Source organism: Syngnathoides biaculeatus, chromosome 10 (genome assembly GCF_019802595.1).
Source record: "Syngnathoides biaculeatus isolate LvHL_M chromosome 10, ASM1980259v1, whole genome shotgun sequence".
Classification (NCBI taxonomy): Eukaryota; Metazoa; Chordata; class Actinopteri; order Syngnathiformes; family Syngnathidae; genus Syngnathoides; species Syngnathoides biaculeatus.
Genome location: NC_084649.1, coordinates 23,649,994 through 23,670,284, shown reverse-complemented (window position 1 = coordinate 23,670,284; position 20,291 = coordinate 23,649,994). Strand labels below are relative to the sequence as shown.

At 42.5% G+C, this 20,291-nt stretch overlaps 2 protein-coding genes across 2 annotated transcripts; one reads left to right on the top strand and one right to left on the bottom strand.

The window, feature by feature from the left end:
• On the top strand, positions 1–4,313 carry LOC133507240 (troponin T, cardiac muscle isoforms-like). Its single transcript, XM_061832079.1, has 10 exons — positions 1–40; positions 143–158; positions 488–551; positions 653–769; positions 857–934; positions 1,503–1,604; positions 1,684–1,793; positions 1,886–1,976; positions 2,256–2,296; positions 4,173–4,313. Exons 4-10 carry the CDS (start codon positions 671–673, stop codon positions 4,210–4,212), a joined length of 561 nt encoding a protein of 186 aa, XP_061688063.1. The 5' UTR covers positions 1–40; positions 143–158; positions 488–551; positions 653–670; the 3' UTR covers positions 4,213–4,313.
• Positions 4,314–6,377: 2,064 nt separating this feature from the next.
• LOC133507695 (plakophilin-1-like) lies at positions 6,378–20,134 on the bottom strand. Its single transcript, XM_061833019.1, has 13 exons — positions 19,622–20,134; positions 18,256–18,332; positions 15,921–16,264; positions 15,672–15,813; positions 14,139–14,346; positions 12,455–12,623; positions 11,777–11,894; positions 10,938–11,114; positions 10,698–10,868; positions 9,665–9,818; positions 8,411–8,597; positions 7,079–7,163; positions 6,378–6,923 (listed from the first exon to the last, which is right to left on the bottom strand). Exons 1-13 carry the CDS (start codon positions 19,815–19,817, stop codon positions 6,849–6,851), a joined length of 2,103 nt encoding a protein of 700 aa, XP_061689003.1. The 5' UTR covers positions 19,818–20,134; the 3' UTR covers positions 6,378–6,848.
• Positions 20,135–20,291: the final 157 nt, after the last annotated feature.

Sequence of the window (20,291 nt, the reverse complement as noted above, 5' to 3'; positions counted from 1 at the left end):
TTGCGCCTTCCAATAGATGGCGACGAGGAACAGGATGAAGGTAAGCACCACGGACCTTAGCGCACATGCCAAGAATTAAATAAATGAAATGAAATATTGTATTAAAATATTTTTGCATCTTTTTTTTTGGACATGTAAAAAGATGGCAAGAAGAAAAGGTAAGACGTGACGTTTCATTCAATTGTACAATTTTTTTAAATGTATGTATGTATTATTATTATTATTATAATTCATAACTTTATTCTGATATTGCCTGTACACAAAGCATTCTTCGTAGTTATAATTTTTTACATTTTTCTTTTTTATCTTTAGATTGTGTATGTGATTTATATTAGTGTTACAGTATTATTTACACAAAATACATTTCCTATTCAATGTACATCTTTAAATCATCATCATTATTATTATGAAATGTATTGTATATTTACATTTATTATCTTTACATTATATTATTCCCAATATTTTTATGATTACATTTTCTGGTCAGGCCCGGTTTTGTTCCCTGTTTGAGCGTCCCCAAAATCCCAGATGGAGAAAAAGTGGATTTTGACGTGAGTTGAACGCAATGATTATTTCTTTTGCGATGATTTGATTGATTGATTGATTGGCTGATTGATCGGCCTAACGATCACACCTGCGCGCCATCTTTCAGGACATCCACCGCAAGCGAATGGAGAAAGACCTGACGGAACTCCAGACTCTAATCGAGGATCACTTTGAGAAGCGCAAGAAGGAGGAGGAGGAGCTCCTCAGCCTCACCACCCGCATCGTGAGGTTCCCCCGTCGCTTCCGGATGATGTCATCAAAAGGTGACCCCAACCCCGCCCCTCCATTTCTTCGCTTTGCTACTTTTTAGGAGAAGCGCCGGTCCGAGAGAGCCGAGCAGATGAAGATCAGAGCGGCGAGGGAAAAAGAACGACAGAACAAAATGGCCGTGAGTCCCGTCCGTGGCGGTCCGGGTCTCTGTTTACCACAAAAAAGGGACATTTTTCTCGATGGGGTTTGGATTGTGGGGAAAAAAAACTCCCAAGTAATCAAATGCAAAAAAAAAAGAAAGATTATTAGTGTTGTACAGCACAGGTGTCAAATTCAAGGCCCAGGGGCCAGATCAGGCCCACCACATGATTTTATGTGGCCCGCGAAGGCAAATCATGCATGTCCAACTTCCGTGATTCTTATTCGAATCTGTACCAACATTTTCAAAATTGTCACATCATAAATCATAATGAGGTGGTATCGCGAGCGTTTTTACACGACCAAACCTTGACAATAGTTGAAAAACCCATGACCATTGATTTCTGATTCCAAAAGTAATTCATAAATTTTGCGATTTTTATGGTTTCACAGTCATAACGGAACCTCTGAGGGAAACCGGAACAACAATGTGGCCCGTGACTGTTGTACAGTTTTATGGAACACAAGAATTAACGGAACAATTGCAACAGTTCCATTTTGAAAATGACCAATTTGCAATATTTTGCCTCTAATAAACACATTTCCAGGAGGAGAAAGCGAGGAAGGAGGAGGAAGAGGCCAAGAAGAAAGCCGACGAAGACGCCAGGAAGAAGTTGATCCTGAGCAACCTGAGCTTCACCGGCTATAAAGTAACAAGATATGATCGTCACGTATTATTATGATTCTCCATCTATATTATGCGCTCCTAATATTTAGTCTGTGTGCCAGCAGACGCAGACGGGAACGAAGCGGGTAACGGAGCGAGAGAAGAAACGGAAGATCCTCAACGACCGCCGCCGGGAGTTAAACATTGATCACCTGAGGGAGGACAAACTCAGGTAAGAGATCTGGGAATCAATGAATCAAACAATCTCCAGATCATCTTATTATTTTTATTATTATTACATTGTTTTATCTCTATTCCATGCAGGGAAAAGGCCAAAGAGTTGATGGATTGGATTCGGCAGCTGGAGTCCGAGAAGTTTGACCTTCAGTACAAATACATGAAGCAGAAATACGAGGTGACTCCATCACGCTGAAACATTATGATATATGCCGGCACCATATTTTCTACCGAATAAATTGACTAACGCACCATATTTTGTAGCGAATACATTGACAAGATTACACACATTATGACTACAAATTACACTCATATCTCAAGGCACCACCGTTATGTTGTTGCCTTTTGTACCTAATAAACTGACAAGCAGTTTGTCCCATAAACTGATCAATGTGGAGGATAAATCAAAGTTTGTTGTAATAATGACGTGACTTAACGTGTAACCGCACACACGCAGGTGAATGTGCTGAGGAACCGCGTCAGCGACCATCAGAAAATGTAAGTACGCCTGCTTTCGGACCCAAATAATCAATCAATGACGACGGATGTTCAATAGATCAATAGATAAGCTAGTGCGCAAACACACCGTTCGAGGGTTTTAACGAGACGGTGGCTCCCCCCCCCCCCCCGAGCAGCTGCGAGGGTCAGCTGCCCGTCGGCTAAGTGGGCTGCGTGGGGGCTTAAGTGGGACAAAAAGGTGCCTCAAGTGAGCCCGTAGGACAAACATATGCGGAGAGGGTCCCCAGGGGGGTATGGGGGAGGGGGGGTGAGGTACGACAGCTGAAAGGTCTTAAGTGGAACACGATCATTCGGTGACCCCGACGCCATCCAAATCATGTCGGACCACCCCCCGGACCACTGATACGCCGCCTACTTAGCCCATTGAGTCATTGTTGGATATGAACAAGAGTGCGCCCTGAAAACAACAGCAAGTCGTTAGCCGCTAACTGCTAATTTCAGTCAACTGTGAATGTATTCTGCTCATTACCTCATGCACATAAAAAATATACAAATTAATGAATAAAATGTTAGCTAGCTAGCAGTTTTCCCCATGCTAAGTCACTTGTTACTCGGCAAAATTGGTATGGGCATAAAAGTATGCATAGCGAATAACCAAGACTCATACGCTGCTATTTGGCTTTATGTGTCATTTTCACATATAAGCAACATTTTGCGCTAAAAACAACAGTGAGTCGTTAGCCGCTAACTGCTAATTTCAGTCAAACGTGAATGTATTCTGCTCATTACCTCATGCACAAAAAAAAATAGTAATTAATGAATAAAATGCTAGCTAGCTAGCAGTTTCCCCCTGCTCAGTCGCTTGTTGCTAGGCACAGTTGGTAGGGGCATAAAAATATGCATAGCGAATAACCAAGACTCATACGCTGCTATTTAGCTTTATGTGTCATTTTCCGCTAAAAACAACAGTGAGTCGTTTGCCGCTAACTGCTAATTTCAGTCAATTGTGAATCTATTCTGCTCTTTACCTCATGCACAAAATAAAATTACAAATTAATGAATAAAATGTTAGCTAGCTAGCAGTGTCCCCCGTGTTAAGTCGCTTGTTGCTAGGCAGAATTGGTAGGGGCATAAAAATATGCATAGCTAATAACCAAGACTCATACGCTACTTAGTTTTGTGTGTCATTTTCACATAGAAGCAAAATTTTACGCTGAAAACAACAGTGAGTCATTAGCCGCTACTTGCTAATTTCAGTCAACCGTGAATGTATTCTGCTCATTACCTCATTCAGAAAATAAAATTGAAAATTAATGAATAAAATGTTAGCTAGCTAGAAGTTTCTGCTTGTTGCTAGCCAGAATTGGTAGGGGCAGAAAAATATGCATAGCTAATAGCATTAACTAATAGCTAATAACCAAGACTCATACGCTGCTACTTAGCTTTGTGTGTCATTTTCACATATAAACAACATTTTCCGCTGAAAACAACAGCGAATCGTTAGCCGCGACCTGCTACTGCCAGTCCTGTAGGAATCATAAAGTATAAAATTAACATGTTAGCTATAGCTATAATTTTAACACTGATAAACGGCTTATTTAGCCCATTGTATCAATCTTACTTGTAAACACAACTCTGATATAGAAATGACGGAGGGGTGTTTGCCGCTAACTGCCAACAACAGTTAGCTGTCAATGTACACAGTCGCTCATGTATGACTAATAGCAAACTAAATATTAGCTAGCTCGCGTCACGTGTTTCAAGGTCACTTGTCGCTAGGCTAGGTGAGTAAAAAATGCGTCCCAAAGCAACCGCAGACTGTTAGCCGCTAACTGCTCACAACAGGCAACAACAATGAATGTCAGCATTCACTTTTGATTTATTTTATTTTTTTTTTTTAACTTTCGTTTGTCAGTTCAAAGGGCAGCAGGAGCAAGCGAGGCCTGAGGAAGTAACAACAACGCTCTAATGTTTCCTTACAATTTGCCTTCCAGTATAAAAAATATTAAGCCATCTTCATGATTGTGAAATCGAGTGAATAAAAGCGTCACGATGACATCATTTGTGTTTGAGTGTTTCTTTAACGTGTGAGAACTAAAAGGCTCTAATGACCTTACCATTATCATCATTATCAAAATTATCATTATCATTGTAGTCTCTAAACAAGTGCCAATCATATTTTCTTTTCTTTAATTTTATTTTCTGCACCACTTTCTTTCATTTTTCAACCTTATTGTTTGATTGGACTGCTGCATTTGATGATCCAACAAAGTACAATTCTTAAATTGAATACATTGAAGCAATTTGCTCAATTTTGCACAGAATCAACTATTTAGAAATAATTTGTACCTAATAGGTCAACAAATGTGCTACATTTGAGGCCCAATTAATTTAGTGATACTATTACACGAACACTGTTAGTCATATTTTGTCCATCTAATTTATTAGTTTGCTACAGTTGTCAACATGTAACAAATACAATTTGAAACATTTTGTAACAAATTAGTCAACTGCCGGGTGCATTTCATGCCCAATATTCTGAATGTACTGAATTTAGTATTTGATGTACTAACTGTTTTATTGTATTTTGTAGCTATATTTCCCTAACAAATTGGCAGATTTCCATTATTTTGTAACAAACTAAGATGACTGGTTTTGTGTATTGTGTACCTAATAAACGGACTCATCTTCCCCATCTTATTTTTAACCCCCGGTGCCATCCGTATGTTCGACTGGGGCCATAAAGCAAAGCAAATTTATTTATATCACGCATTTCACTCGCCTTCTTAATTCTAACAGAATTAAGTCAGCGTGCTTTTTATAGGCCTGCATCCACGCAGACTATTCTCTCTTTTACGAGCACACCAATGAGTTGAAAATAAAACCTTGTAAATTGTAGGCCTCGTCTGTGAGCCTGCGGGTGCCTCAAATCCGAGCTGAGGTCAAAGGTTAAGCGATCGCCCACGAGGGTGGCAGAGCGGAACGGCGCCTTTGTCTTATTCGCGCGGGACAGTCAGGTGATGTTTGCCCCCAAAACTGCAATAGAATGACTAGTTGATTGGATTTCAAAATAAATGGAATATATTGCTCCATTTTTCAAATCAAATATAGTGAATTGGCCGATATTTGCCACAGCATTTCATTTCATTTGTAACCGATACATTTATTTTTTGACCCGTGACTTATTACGATTTACTAATTCACTAATTTCGCAATTTGCACCTGATAAACCAAAAAAAGAAAACCTTAGCTGCATTTAATGTCTAATGAATTCGTTACCCTTTATGTATTTAATAAATGGACACGTTTCCTATATTTGTACCCATTAAATGGACTAATTGAAACCATTTGATATCCTGTATGATTAGTCAACCTGCTAGCTAAAAATATATACCTAATAAACGGAAGTGTTTTGTATTTTTGACAAATAAACTGACCAGTTTGTTGACTGGATAGCTTGTTACAGTCAGCAGCAAATAATTACAAGTACAAACAGAACAAAATATAAATACAGATCATTCCTAATATTTTGAGCATATAGGTAGCAGGTGCGCACTGTACAATGGTAGAAGGGTTTTCCAGATTTTTTTTTTTTTTTGGTCAACTTTGGGGGTGCGCATTATACATAAGAAATTACGGTAAGCTAATTTGCTCCATTTTGTAAAAATGACTTTCATTGCATTTTGCACCCACTGTAATTTCCGGCCTACAAGCCGCGACTTTTTTCACACGCTTTCAACCTTGCGGTTTATGCGGTGATGCGGCTAATTTGTGCATTTTTTTCTAACAGCCCCAAGGGGTACTCGAGCAGAAAAGGTTAGAGTGAGACCGGTGGAATATATATGCCGAGGAAGTGACTTTTATTGGTATGTTTTGTTCTGTTGCTGTTACTGCAGTGTCTCTGTGATTTTTACCGGTATGTTTTTTTTTAACCGTCCGTTAGCGCCGCGCTAGCGTTAGCGTATTGCTGCTGTGTGAATGCCACATCTCAGTAATTTAGGTATGTTTTTATTTATTTTTTTACCAGCCCGATTCGTGCTACCTTGTTGTTGCTATGTCAGGCTAAGCTAAGGTATTAAAACTTTGAAAACTCTTTCTGTGTACCGTCTTTCTTTGTAAATATCTTGTGTTTCAGTGTGGGCACATGCAGCTTATAGACAGGTGCGGCTTATGTATGTACCAAATGGTAATTCCTTTACAAGTGTACTGGGTGAGGCTTATAACCAGGTGCGCTCTGTAGGCCGGAAATTACTGTACTTGAGAAATTATGGTAAAATAAGATAATTTGCTCCATTTTGTGAAAATGACTGGTTTATTGCATTTTGTACCTAATTAAATGACAAAATAGTAAGCTAAGGTCACAACCACTCAACAAAGATGGTGGAGCTTAAACAAGTGTTTTTCTTTGCTTTTGGGAGTCACGACGAATTACACTCAATAAATGGCGTTTGACCCCCTGACCCCGAAAACTTTATTGACACTCGCTTTCAAAAAAATGGCTCACAAATTAATGCAATTTCAAAAGGGGTTTAAAAAACACACAATGATAAAAGCTTGTCAACGCACGTGATGTGGGTGGGGCCCCCGCGTCCTATTCGATCACTTGAAGCGACTTGTGGGCCGCCGCGGTGACGTCGTTGATAAACGACGACTTGTTCAACCCTTGCTGCGGGACGAAAATCCAAAAAACAAAATCAGCGCAACTGCCTGGAGAAAGCCTCCTTTTCAACCTGCGCCACCGCATTCCCGGAAACTTAATCCCGGGAGCTTTTTTCTCACAAATACCAGCGAGAGGCGTGGAAGCGGAGACGCAAAACTCACCTTCTTCAGGAGGCTTTGGATCTCCTTGTCGGACCACAAGTGGTATAGGAACACAGAGGCCGCCTTGCTGGATTTGGGGAAATATCTGAGAAAAACACGCACGGAAATTTCAATGGAGTGCACTCAAAGCCACACGAATTTCTCCTCCTTTTCTAAATCAAATTCAGTACAGGCCCAATCAACCGCCGACTGTCTCAAAAAGATTGTCCTCTGAGATTATTCTGTGGCGTGTAGATTGATTGTTTATGATTGTTGGCCCTGACTGACTTCTGATAAATCAATTTGTTAACAAGAGAGTTTAATGCAAGTGCCGCCGCGCTAACGCTAGCGCCGCGCTAACGCTAGCACGACGAGGGCCGGTTAAAAAAAACATACCGGTAAAAATCACGGCACGAGACACGGCAGTAACATTGCAGCGGTGAGAAAAAAATGCACAAATTAGCCGCATCACCGCATAAACCGCAGGGTAGAAAGCGTGTGAATAAAGTCGGGGCTTATAGGCCGGAGACACAGAATCAGTCTCACGTGAAAAGGAACAGCAGTTGAATAAAATGGGTGCACAAATGACGATAATCGGGCCAAATTTTTGTATTTTCTCCTTTCCAAACAAATTCAGCAAAGGTCCAATTGTCGAATTTCTCTCGAAGAAAGAAAATGGGATTTTCCCGCCCCCCTTTTGATCAGTATCTGTGATGGAAAATCCTCATGTTGAGTTTTGATACTTTTCAAACCATCAAAAAATGTGAGATTAATACACACCACCGGGCAAAGCTCGAGCTTTCCACTGATAGCGCCGACGGTCAGATGGCTGTAAAAGATTATCCAGAGCGATGATACTGTGGTGTGAGGTGTGTCAAGAGTGATTTTTATCCTTCAATTTGAAACGGTCGGTACCGACAATAATAAGTAGGGATTTGGCACTCCTGCGACCTTTGTGAGGATAAGCGGCTCAGGTAATGGCGAGATGGATTGATGACGAGAAACTGAATGATTTGATTGACCAAATTAAGCACAAGACGTAATGAAAAGCTGGCTCATCTGCTCAAAGGCTGGATCACCGCACATTTTTAAAATATTATGCTAATATTAATCGCTAATCATAAATGTTAGAAATGATCAGGTGTTTCTAAAAGATTATCATGAGAGATTTTGTGTGGTGTGTTCAGATTGATTTTCATCCACAATCTACTAAGAAAACAGTTGGTGCTAACATTTATAGCTAATTTTTCTTTTTAATATTTTCCGGCAGTCTCGACTCCATAAGGCACCATGCTGCCTCTCACAGGCCAGTCCTGGTACTACATGTTTTTTTTGTTTTTTTTTTTAACTCACTTGTTTTGGCTGAGCTCGGTGAGCGAGTTGATCAATCCGCCGTTGAGCAGACGCTTTCCGCTCTCGGGCTGCTTGGCTACCAGGAAGTTGGCCGTCTGGCACGCCATGGCCAGCGTGTCGTCCGACTCGTTGCCCTCCTTGGTGCCGGCGCCCAGGATGCCCAGCAGCTCGGGCAACACCTTGCGAGCTGCGACGACAAAATGGCAGACGTCGACACATTTCGCAGACGTTAAGAAAACGGAAAATGGTTTTGTCAGATATGTACTTTCAATTGACAAGTTGAGGACTTCTTTGCTCCTTTTCGTACCTAAAAAAAGTGACCGTGTTTCCGTCCCAAAAGCTGCGACTTTTTTTACACGCTTTCAACGTTGTGGTTTATGCGGTTAATTTGTGCATTTTTTTCTAACAGCCGCAAGGGTGTACTAGACCGGAAACGGTAAGAATGAGACCGGTGGAATATATGTGCCGTGGAAGTGACTTTTACCAGTATTTTTTTTTTGTGTTTTTTTTTTTAACCAGCCGTGTTCGTGCTAAAATGTGCTGCTATGTTAAGCTAACCTAAGGTACTAAAACTTTGAAAACTCTTTCTGTTTCTTATATAAAGAAAATATGTAAATAAATATGTAAATATCTTGTGTTTCAATGTGGGCACTTGCGGCTTTTACACAGCTCCGGCTTATCCATCAATCCATTTTCTTAGCTGCTCATCCTCACAAGGGTCACGGGGAGTGCTGGAGGCTATCCCAGCTGTCATCGGGAAGGAGGGGGGGTACATCCTGAACTGGTTGCAAGCCAATCGCAGAGCACATCGAGACAAACAGCCACACTCACAATCACACCGAGGGGCAATTTAGAGTCTCCAATTAATGTTGCATGTTTTTGGGATGTGGGAGTAAACAAGAGTGCCCGGAGAAAACCCACGCAGACACGGGGAGAACATGCAAACTCCACACAGGGGGGTCCGGGATTGAACCCGGGACCTCAGAACTGCGAGGCCAATGCTTTGGTGCGGCTTATGAATGTACCAAATGGTATTTCCTCTACAAATGTCCTGGGTGAGGCTTATAATCACGTGTGTTCTGTAGGCCGGAAATTACGGTACTTATTTGTTCATTTTGTCCCTAACAGACCAATTTTATTGGTTTGGAACTGACACATAAGATGTACAATGTTCCGTATCAACTTGGGACTGTCTTTTTCATCATTTTTTCAAAAATCATTTTTTCATTTTTATCCTCCGTTGCAATCTCTCACCCAAGATGCCCTGCAGGTTGGGGTTCTTGCTGAAGTTCCGTAGCAAGGCCATCGCGTTCCTCTGCAGGGTGACTTTGTTTGACTTCAAAAGCGGAGCGATGACCTGCAGGCCGTCGAGCTTCTGGACCACCGTCTGGCTCATGACGTTGGACACCTGAAACAAAAGTGGATTCGTGAAAACAAGACTGAGCTACGACAACGGCCAGTTTATCGCTAGGAATACCTTCCACAACCAAGCGGAATTGGGGAAAATACCCGATGAGTAAAACAAAAGGCAGACAGTGAATTAAAGCACATGGTGCCAAAGTACCGGAATTTCCGGCCGATAAGCCGCGACTTTTTTCCACACTTTCAACCCTGCGGTTTATGTGGTGATGCGGTTAATTTATGCATTTTTTTTTTTCCTAACGGCCGCAAGGGGGCACTCGAGGGGAAAAGGTAAGAGTGAGACCGGTGGAATATATGTGCCGAGGAAGTTACTTTTACCGGTCCGGCCCTGTTAGCGCTGCGCTAGCGTGTTAGTGCCGTGTCTCAGTGATTTTTAGCGATACGTTTTTTTTTATTTCGTATGCTACCCCAGCACTAGGGTTGGCATTAGCGCTAGCGCAGTGCTAGCGTTGGCCCGGCACTGGTGTTAGCATTAGCGCAGCGGCGCTAGCATTAAACTCTCTGTGTATCGTCTTTCTAAATATCTCGCGTTTTAAAGTGGGTTTCAAAGCGGGCACCTGTGTCTTTTACACAGCTGCGGCGTACGTATGTACCAAATGTACTGGGTGAGGCTTATAACCAGGTGCGCTTTGTAGGTGGGGAATTACGGGAATCATTTTATTGCTTTGACTTGATCACAAAAACACTGAATAGGTGAGATTTTCAGCAGCTACAGGAGTAGATGTTCATCCCCCCAAAAAGCAGTAAACATGGGAAATTGCGACTGCTGAACTGAGCGATTACTGTGCGGTAAAAACCCATAATAAAAAAATGTAAAAGGAAGAGAACCACAATATGTCTAAAAGGCAATTGTTCATATGCTTACGATGCCATCCTGTGCGGTGAGGTTCTGCAGAGCTCCGCAGCAGGCCTCCTGGGTTTCCTCCCGATGACTAGAGTCCAGTAAGGACAAATAGTTCTGAAGGGTTTTGGAGTGGATCAGCCAGCCAGCCCCAGTGGGGTTGGGGTCCTCCGCCACCGGGAAGTCGAAGGAGTGCTAAAGGAAGAGGTGGCAGCCTTTGACCGAAAGGGGTCAGAACGGTCGGTGGAGAAAGCGCCATCTTACCTTGCTGTCGGAGCCTTTGCTGGGCGGGCTGAAGCATCCGATGGGCCGGGCATCGTCCTGGCTGTCCGCTGGGCTGACGGGCTTGGCCAGTGCCGTGATGCGGTTGAACAACGCCGGGGCCTCGGCCTCCAGCTCAAAGGTGAGGTTGTGCAGGATGCACACACAGTTCTCCGCACACTGTTTTGAAAAAGGGCTTTTAATTAGGGTACACGCATACCATAGCAGTTATTGATTATCGGGTGTCTCCGAAAGATTATCCAAAGTGATTTTCCTGTGATCTGGTGCGTGTTAAAAGTATGATTTTCATCCGCTGTCTGCTGGGAAAATGGTTGGAGCCAGTGTAAATGTTAAACCTGCTCAATATTTAAGGCAGGGGTGTCAAACTTATTTTTCTCGCAGGGCACATTGTTGTTCCGGTTTCCCTCAGAGGGCCATTTTGACTGTGGAGCATAAACATTTAATCATCTCATCATATTTACATCAATTTATGAACTAGTTTTGGAATCCGAAATCAAGGGTAATGAGTTTTTCAACCATTTACGTTTGGTAACACAAAAATGCTTATATCTCAACTTTATCATTTATGATATATGACAACGTGAAATTTTAGTACAGATTTTTACAAGAATCATGGAAATTGACACTCTAGATTTGGTTTCGTGGGCCACATAAAATAATGTGGTGGGCCAGATCTGGCCCCCGGGCCTTGAGTTTGACACCTGTGATTTAAGGGAAAAAAAAAATTGTGACTCCATGACTGTGATGTGAATTATTATTTTTTTCCACCTCAGCTATGCTTACGTCTTCATTTGGTGCCGAGTCTACACCAGCACACCCACCTTATCATCAGTCCTTCCACCATCCACGCAGTCTTGAAGGTACGCGACCAAAGAGTCCACCAAACCTCGACATTTCCTCATGGTCTGCCGGTTGTTGTGCTTTGCGCTGCTGAGGTTTCTGTCCCAAATGCAAAAAATAAATTAAAATAAAATAAAATAAGAATAAAAAAAGAAACAGAAATAGTCACAAACCCATGGGTCGCATGCTGTCATGTCACAGCTAAAAAGTAAGCAGAGCTGCATTGGGTTTCGTTGGATGCTACTTTCCTGATGTGGCTAGTAAGCCCGTCTATTCTGCCGTAACAATGCGGTCTAAATTCGGGTTAAAAAAAACCATACCGGTAAAAATCACTGAGACACGGCAGTAACATGCTTGCGCAGCACTAACAGGACCAGACCGGTAAAAGTCATTTCCTCGGCATATATATTCCACCGGTCTCACGCTTACCTTTTCGGCTCGAGTGCCCCCTTGCGGCCTTGCACAAATTAGCTGCATTACCGCATAAACCGCAGGGTTGAAAGCGTGTGAAAAAAGTCGCGGCTTATAGGCAGGAAATTACGGTAGAAATAGATACAATATAGAAATAATTCTACACCTTTGGGGAAATTAATTCCAAACACGTGAAAGTGGTTAAGTTCTGATTTGCAGTAAAATGGTTTATTGGGAAACCGTTTTACCGCAGACAGCCGGTGGCGTGAAAGAAGGACTCGTGATCCGGCCCGCTGGCCGCGCCCCGGTCCGGGCTGGTGGTGTAGGGCAGGACGACGTGTTCCATCAGGACGGCCAGCGAGCTCTTCAGCAGGTCCGTCTTCAGGCTGTTGTCGGACGACAAGTTCCACAGAAGACCTGGAGGGAGACAAAAGGAACGTCGCTTGCTAATTTGAACATAAGAAAGGATCCAGAAAGCATTCAAAGTGCTTTGCTTTTTTACATATTGTGTTATAGCCTCATTCCCAAATGAATTTTTGAGTTGAAATTATTTATCGAATACTCCCTAATCACTGTAGGGGGATTGCGATATCGCAGCCTATATAGTAACGAAATCAGAAATGTGATTTGACTGAATGAAAAAAGACTTTCTTTTTTCATTCAAGGGGCTCGGGGGGCTGCAAGCATGATCAAACGATGATCAATTTTAACGTGCAAGTTTTATAAATTGCATAATGAATGAAATATATCTAGTACATGTATAGATAAATGCTATTCTGTTTTCAAAATGTACACAATATGATCCTTCATTATTTAGGTGCATACCTTTACCCCAAAAAATTACAAATTCAAATACAAAACTTACTAAATTGAATCATAATGGCATGCAAGCGTGTTTTCATAACGTGTATATCGTATCCATTCAAAATCTTTTTAATTTATTGCTTTAGTAAATGATTGAAACGCATGAATTTGACAACAGTGATGAACGTTGTGTCGTTCTCAGTAAATAATACATTTTTACAATAATTGCTTCCGAACTCTCCCCTCGTTATTGTGGTGGTCGATGGATTTTGCGAATAAAGAGTGGCAACTTCCTTCTTTCCAACTGTATCGACGATTTCTCGTTCCATCCAATCCCATCGGAACTTATTTTTGACATATTTATCGATTTCTTTCACTCGAGAGGCGTCTTTCCCCTTGAGCACCGCCATCGTGTTCACTTGAAAATGGCCCCCCCATGATCTAACAAGCGTTTTCATTGGTCAGGAGGAACACCTTCGACCAATCAACAAACGTGTATCTAATCTTCCACCTCGCTTGCAAAAATCAGACCGGAATATGTACCAGTGTGGATTCTGGCACGGGTTACGGTCAGAATATTGCAGAAATATGGAGAATATACATATTTTTTTAATCAATGCAATTTAAAAAGAGGGAACTCCGCCTATAAACGGTACAAACTGCTACATCGTCAAAATAGCCATACAATCTACTTTATAGTCCAATACAATACAGTACATAAAAATCCCTGCCTCTTAAATGAACATATGAAAATACTACAATCGTACTGTATTTCTTTTTTGCTAGCAATTTGTGGTCTGCGTTGAAACACAGTTTACAATAATGAGTTGAAATGTGTTTAAAACGTGTTGAGAGGTGAAATGATGTGAATTATGTTTTTTATATGATCTCTATATTACAGCTTTCCTCCGACTGCGAGTAGATATGGAACCCGTGCCCCAAAATTAAAAAGGGATTCATTGTATTCCATTATGAAATGAGACAATCAAAACAAATTGTGACAGAAGTGAAACACTGTGAACACTTTGCAGATGCACTGTATTAATATTCATTTTCTGTATCGCTTATGAATTGCCGCCTTGTGACGTGCAGAGGGATTACCGGGCGGGATCGGCGGGCCGTCCTAACCTGTGAGCTGCTTCTGGATCTCGGCGGAGTCGGTTTCTCGGAGCAGCGCCACGGTAGACGCGATGCCGCCGCAGCGCTGGATCTCCTCCTTGTTGGCGTTGTTCTTGTAGGAGAGGTTGCGTAGGGCGGCCGAGGCCGTCTGGCTGAGGGCGGCGTTGGGGCTCTGCAGCAGCGCCACCAGCGGGGCGATCCCGTTGCACTTCAGCACCTGATGGAGGATATTTAAATATAACCATATAAAAAAAAATCATCCATCCATTTTACGTAGGACTTGCAGCCAGTTGCATAACACGTACGCGACAACAACTATTCACACTCAGGTTCACACCTGTGCGCACTTTCCAGTATTTAATGAACGCAACGTGCATGTTTTTGGAATGTGGGAGGATGCCACAGTACCTGGAAATACACACAACATGCAAAAGCCCACACGTGAAGGCTGAAACCGAGACTGGAACGCAGAGCTTTGGGAATTTTTAACTCTGACATCAAGTGACCAGAAAATGCGAGGTTACAGTTCTTATTAAATAGTAAGAAGAATTATGAATAAATGGGAATCTAAGCAGGCGCAAAGTGGTCAGAGCATGCGCCTCACATTTCTGAGGTTCTGTGTGGAGTTTGCATGTCCTCTCTGTGTCTGTGTCTTTTTTTCCCCCGGTACATGGAGGCTAGGTACAACAAAGAAATTGTCGATAGCCGTGAATGAAAGTGTAAATGCTTTTATTGTGAATTACCGTAGTTTCCGGCCTTATAAGGTGCGACTTTTTTCCAAATGCTTTCAACCCTGCGGCTTATGCGGTGATGCGGCTATTTTGTGCATTTTTTCAAACGGCTGCAAGGGGGCACTCGAGCGGAAAAGGTAAGAGTGGAATATATGTGCCGAGGAAGTAACTTTTACCGGTCCGGCCCTGTTAGCGCTGCGCTGCCGTGTTACTTCCACTCAAGCGGAAAAGGTAAGAGTGAGACCAGTGGAACATATGTGCCAAGGAAGTGACCATTACCTGTATGTTTTTTTTTTTTTTTAACCGTGTTAGCGTTGCGCTAGCGTGTTGCTGTTGTGTTACTCCCGTGTCGCAGTGAATTTTACCGGTATGTTTTGTCTTGTTTTTTGTTTTATTTTTACCAGCCCTGTTCGTGCTACCGTGTTGTTGCTATGTTAAACTAAGCTAAGGTATTAAAACTTTGAAAACTCTGTGTACCGTCTTTCTTTGTAAATATCTCCTGTTACAATGTCGGTACTTGCGGCTTTTACACAGGTGCGGCTAATGTATGCACGAAATGGTATTTCCTTTACAAATGGACTGGGTGAGGCTTTATAGTCAGGTGCGCTCTGTAGGCTGGAAATTACGGTGATTGGCTGGTAACCAGCGTTAGTTGTAGAATGTAGCTCTTATGCAATTTATGAAGATAAATGCTACTGAAAGGGAAGTGACTGGAAAAATTAGGGAGAAAATCACGCTTTTAAGTGGTCCCTCCTTCCCCTGTGTTAGGATACACACTTAACACCCCCAATAGCAATGTGAGAAAATTCACCTCTTCCTTGGCCTTGTCGTCACTGAAGGTCCTGTGCTGGATGTAGGAGGCTCCGCAGTGTTGAAATTTGACATCCTCGCTGGACAGGAACTCCACAGCCTCCTTCATCGTGATGTCACCCAATGCGCTATTCCCGCTTGACCTGTGAGTACAACAATAGGGATGTTGCCAAAGCCTGATATGGGTTACAGTCATCCGAAACCCTCTAACCCCGACCTTAGAAAAATGTATCGTATCATCCTGTCTTACCCAGAATCCCCTTTGCCGGGCAGCTTGCTTTGCTTGGTATTACTGTCCACAGCCAAAGTCTTGGACTGCGTTTTACTGATGTCAAAGTTTTGAGTATTGCCAGTGAAGTGATTGCTGGTGCTGCTGCTGCTGAGCATCGCAGTCCTGTGGGTGCTGCGGTTGGAGAGGAGCCTCTGCGGAGGCTCGCGGCGCGCGGTCAGGGAGTGGCTGGGGGCCGCCCAGCCGACGGGGACGTAGCCGAACTCGTAGCGACGGCCGGCGGCGGCGGCGGTAGTGGTGGTCTTGGCCGTGGCGCTGGCCGTGCTGGTGAAGGACTTATTGGTGATGCTTTTCTGGAGAGGGAGCTGCCGGGAAGACCCACCGGCGTGGCGGACGAGAACAAATGTGTTGCATTTACATGCATTTGCGTATTTCAAATGATTAACCATAACTCGAATCCTATGGACTGTGATACCTCTTCACTAACACTACCTCGAAACCCCAACCCGACCAATCATAACCTTACTAACCAGAAACATACGAACTTTTGTAGCTTCTAACTACCCGTACTAGTGTAACCTACTACAACTATCCTAATGAACTTTGGGCCCATCAATCATAAACCGAAACCAACCCAAATTTAAATCCTAACTCAACTAACCGTAATTGGACCTTATGAAGGAGGCAAATTTATTCGTAATGCACATCAGATCACTCTAAAATCTTGAGTGTTGTCGTCCTCGGTCGAGAAGGAGCAAAATGGGGACAAACCAGCCTAATTATCTGCAGGTGCGCAGCAGCCCTGAGGCCATATGGCGTGAGGCCAAGCCAGCCCCGAGATCATTCAGGAGCTCCAAAATTGCACTTCTGAATAGACGATATGTCGCTGTCAAGTTGGCACCTGGCTTTAAGATTTAAGATCAGCCATTGTAATTCGTCTCAGGTTAAAATTAATCCGTACTCGTCCCGGAAAGCTAGAAACGGACTGCGCTGCAATTTTGCAAGTTTGCCCGACGCAGTCCTGGTTCCGGCCCATTAGTAGATGAGCTTGCACATTCGTTTGCGCGAGCAATCAAGTTCGCATCTGTTTGTGCGCTGCAAATCAGGCTAAAAAGTCTACTGTAAGTTACAGCCTGTAAGCCGCGACATTTTTCCCCACACGCTTTCAACCCTGCGGCTTATCCGGCTAATTTTTGCATTTTTGCTAACAGCCGCAAGGGGGCACTCCAGCAGAAAAGGTAAGAGTCAGACCAATGGAATATATGTGCTGAGGAAGTGACTTTTACCGGTATGTTTTTTTTTAAACCGACCCTGTTAGCTCCGTGCTAACTCCTCACTAGTGTTAGCGCTGCGCTAGCGTGTTTCTGCTACGTTACTGCCAGTTAGTGCTGTACTACCGTGTTGCTACTGTGTAGCTGCCACGGCTATTTATTTTTTTTTTTTTTACTGGTATGTTTTTCTTTTTAACCAGCCCTGTTCGTGCTACCATGTTGTTGCTGTGTTAAGCTAAGCTAAGCTAAGGTATTAAAACTTTGAAAACTCTTTCTGTGTACCGTCTTTGTAAATATCTCATGTTTCAATGTGGGTTTCAATGTGGGGACTTGTGACAACCGAGACAAATTTGAGCATTTTTCACCCCTTCCGAGCCCGCAGTGTCGGATGTGGAAGATTATCCCGAGTGATTAACCTGTGGTGTGAGGTGTGTTAAAAGTGATTTTATTAGCTATTATTCAACTCTCTCCAGAGTGGCCAAAGAACTATCATAATTTCCGGACTACAAGCCGCGACGTTCTTCACACGCTTTCAACCATGCGGTTTATGCGACGATGTGGCTAATTTGTGCTTTTTGCCTAATGGTCGCAAAGGGGCACTCGAGCGGAAAAGGTAAGAATGAGTGGAATATATGTGCCGAGGAAGTGATTTTTACTGGCCCTCTTAGCGCTGCGCTAATGTTAGCCCTGTGCTTGCGTGTTGCTGCTGTGTTACTGGCGTGTCTCAGTGATGTTTACCGGTAAGTTTTATTTTAACCGGCCCTGTTAGCATTAGCTCTAGTGCTAGCATTAGCGTTAAACTCTTTCTGTGTACTGTTTTTCTTTGAAAATATCTCGTGTTTCAATCTGGACACTTGCGGCTTTTACACAGGTGCGGCTCATGTATGGACCAAATGGTATTTCCTTTACAAATGTACTGGATGAGGCTTATAGTCAGGTGTGCTCTGTAGGCTGGAAATTACGGTACTAGCCCTAGCTAACCAAACTCGTCGGAACCCCTACCTCTAGTAACCGCACTTTTGCTCCTATTGCTTCCATCCCTAAACGTTTAAGCCGACTAACGGTTCGGTTTCCATAGTACTCACAGTTTTTGCGTAACCATTTCCAAAGAAGACGCTTCCATCAGAGACGCCAGACTCGTAAACTACGTCATTCAAAGGGCCTAAAAAAATAAAATAAAATATAAAGGTAGGCTGTTATCAGTCAAACGAGATTTATTACCTCAAAGTCATTATCGCGCTTATTTCAACAGACCAAGTAGTGACTGATCTGTGGTTCAAGGTTGTTGGCCATAATGTGGAACAGAATTTCTCAAGGACTTGGCAGAGGAGGACACATCTAAAGACTTGCAGAGATGTTTATACTTCAAAAGTTAGGGCGGGTCAAGTTCATAAGGTGCTTAGTAATTTAATGAGGCAGCAATTTGAAGAACCTGTTTGCTCAAAGCGACATTGTCTGATTTGCTAATCCACAACTGCAATCAACTGAGAGGTGTCTCTAACGTAGTTTATTATAACAGGTGTTATGTAATATTGAAACATTCTCACCAGCAGGCCTTTTGAAAGGTTGTAAACTTGCGCAATACCTCAACAGCCTGATGAATTATGTAGTGTTGGAAATTTATGACTGCTATTACATCCCGTTTATGGGCCCCCACGTTAAATACACTGAACTGTGAGGAGATCCACAAATTATTTTCATTTTATTCATTTTTTATTTTTATTTTCTTTACTGTAAAAAATGACTGGAACATTCTCGGCAATTTCATAAAATGGGAAAAATTTTGACTTTACTATAAAATATTACTGGTGAACTTTAGAGCATACATACAGCAAACAAAAAAGTAGCATAATGGTAAAATATTTGAATTGTGTTTATAGTGGCAAAATACTATTAAAACACCAAAATCATATTTTTAAAAATAATGACTTTATAACAGATGCCAGTCATGCACAAATGATATAAAATGTGTGCAGGTTTTTTTTTCCCTCAAATGCGGGTGATTTAGAGCAAGGTAATCATGGCATATCAATCAGAAGTGGTTATTATGCTTACAGTGTCACTAAAGATCAGAAGGTTTAGTAATATTAAAACATGACCAACCTGGTATTATTGTGTCCTCTTCTTCAAACATTTTTTTTCTCATTTAAATCAGAAAATTTGTTTGACTGGAGGAGATTTCAGCAGTGTAACAAAATGGTAAAATATTACAACAGTAGGGATTGTGGCTAAAAAATCATTTATGTACTTATAACATATCCTAACGTTTGCATTCAAATAACTGGAGGCCATTCTACTTAAAATCCTTATTAATCATCGACTGCAATGCAAGTTTTTTTGCTATGCTAACTAATATGTGCAGCATTATTATAATTTATTTTTTTTTTTAATTGTTATACATCATCCCGGGTGTTTCTGCAACACCAAACGAACGGAAAGTAAAGTTCTTACTGGTGGGAGACAAAGACGTCGAGCCGGTCCTGGTGCTGCTGGAGTGCCTGGACCTGGTCCTCTGGAGGCTCTGCACCTGCTCCAGGACGCGCTGCTCTCCGGAGCGGTGCCGCTGATGGGCCGAGGGCAGGGCCAGAGAGGTGTCGTCCTCGGCGGCGATGGACAGGGCCGATTTGAACGGCTGGGGGCCAGCCATCGCGACGAAGGGGGACGAAGGCAGTCGCGTCAGGCACAAGCTTGTAGGCAGCCGAGGGGGAGGGACAGATGGGAAGGAGGTGGGACGGCGCACCTTGGCCCGACTGCGCCCTGAGGGTAGCGCATTGGAGTTGCTTTTTTTTTCCGGTTTGGGTGTGTTGACAGAACTGAATGGCACACCTGGTTTACCCGTATCACCTGCTGGAATAAAAGAGTACAACGATCAGTACGTGGTTCCGTTCTGTTGCAGTCAAGGTACTCTGAAATTATTACATCAAAAATAGTAAAATATATAAAATAAGCCTTTTTGAAATAGGAAGCCCAAAATGATTAAACATAGTAAAATACACAAAATATAAATGCATTGTAAAAATCTTACAAAAATAACTCAAAAAAGGTACCACATACTTAATAATTCCAACACTTTAAAACTACAATATACTTTATTTTACTAGTTCTTTAAATTGGTATTTTA

Bases quoted from the DNA above. Each gene is read 5' to 3' on its own strand.
- LOC133507240 (XM_061832079.1), top strand. From the start codon at position 671: ATGGAGAAAGACCTGACGGAACTCCAGACTCTAATCGAGGATCACTTT. The intron at 770-856 runs GTGAGGTTCCCC...GCTACTTTTTAG, and splicing joins TCAGCCTCACCACCCGCATC to GAGAAGCGCCGGTCCGAGAG. The intron at 935-1,502 runs GTGAGTCCCGTC...ACACATTTCCAG, and splicing joins AACGACAGAACAAAATGGCC to GAGGAGAAAGCGAGGAAGGA.
- LOC133507695 (XM_061833019.1), bottom strand. From the start codon at position 19,817: ATGGCTGGCCCCCAGCCGTTCAAATCGGCCCTGTCCATCGCCGCCGAG. The intron at 18,333-19,621 runs GTAAGAACTTTA...TTATTTTTTTAG, and splicing joins GACGTCTTTGTCTCCCACCA to GCCCTTTGAATGACGTAGTT. The intron at 11,115-11,776 runs GTGGGTGTGCTG...TTTTCAAAACAG, and splicing joins GTGGAAGGACTGATGATAAG to TGTGCGGAGAACTGTGTGTG.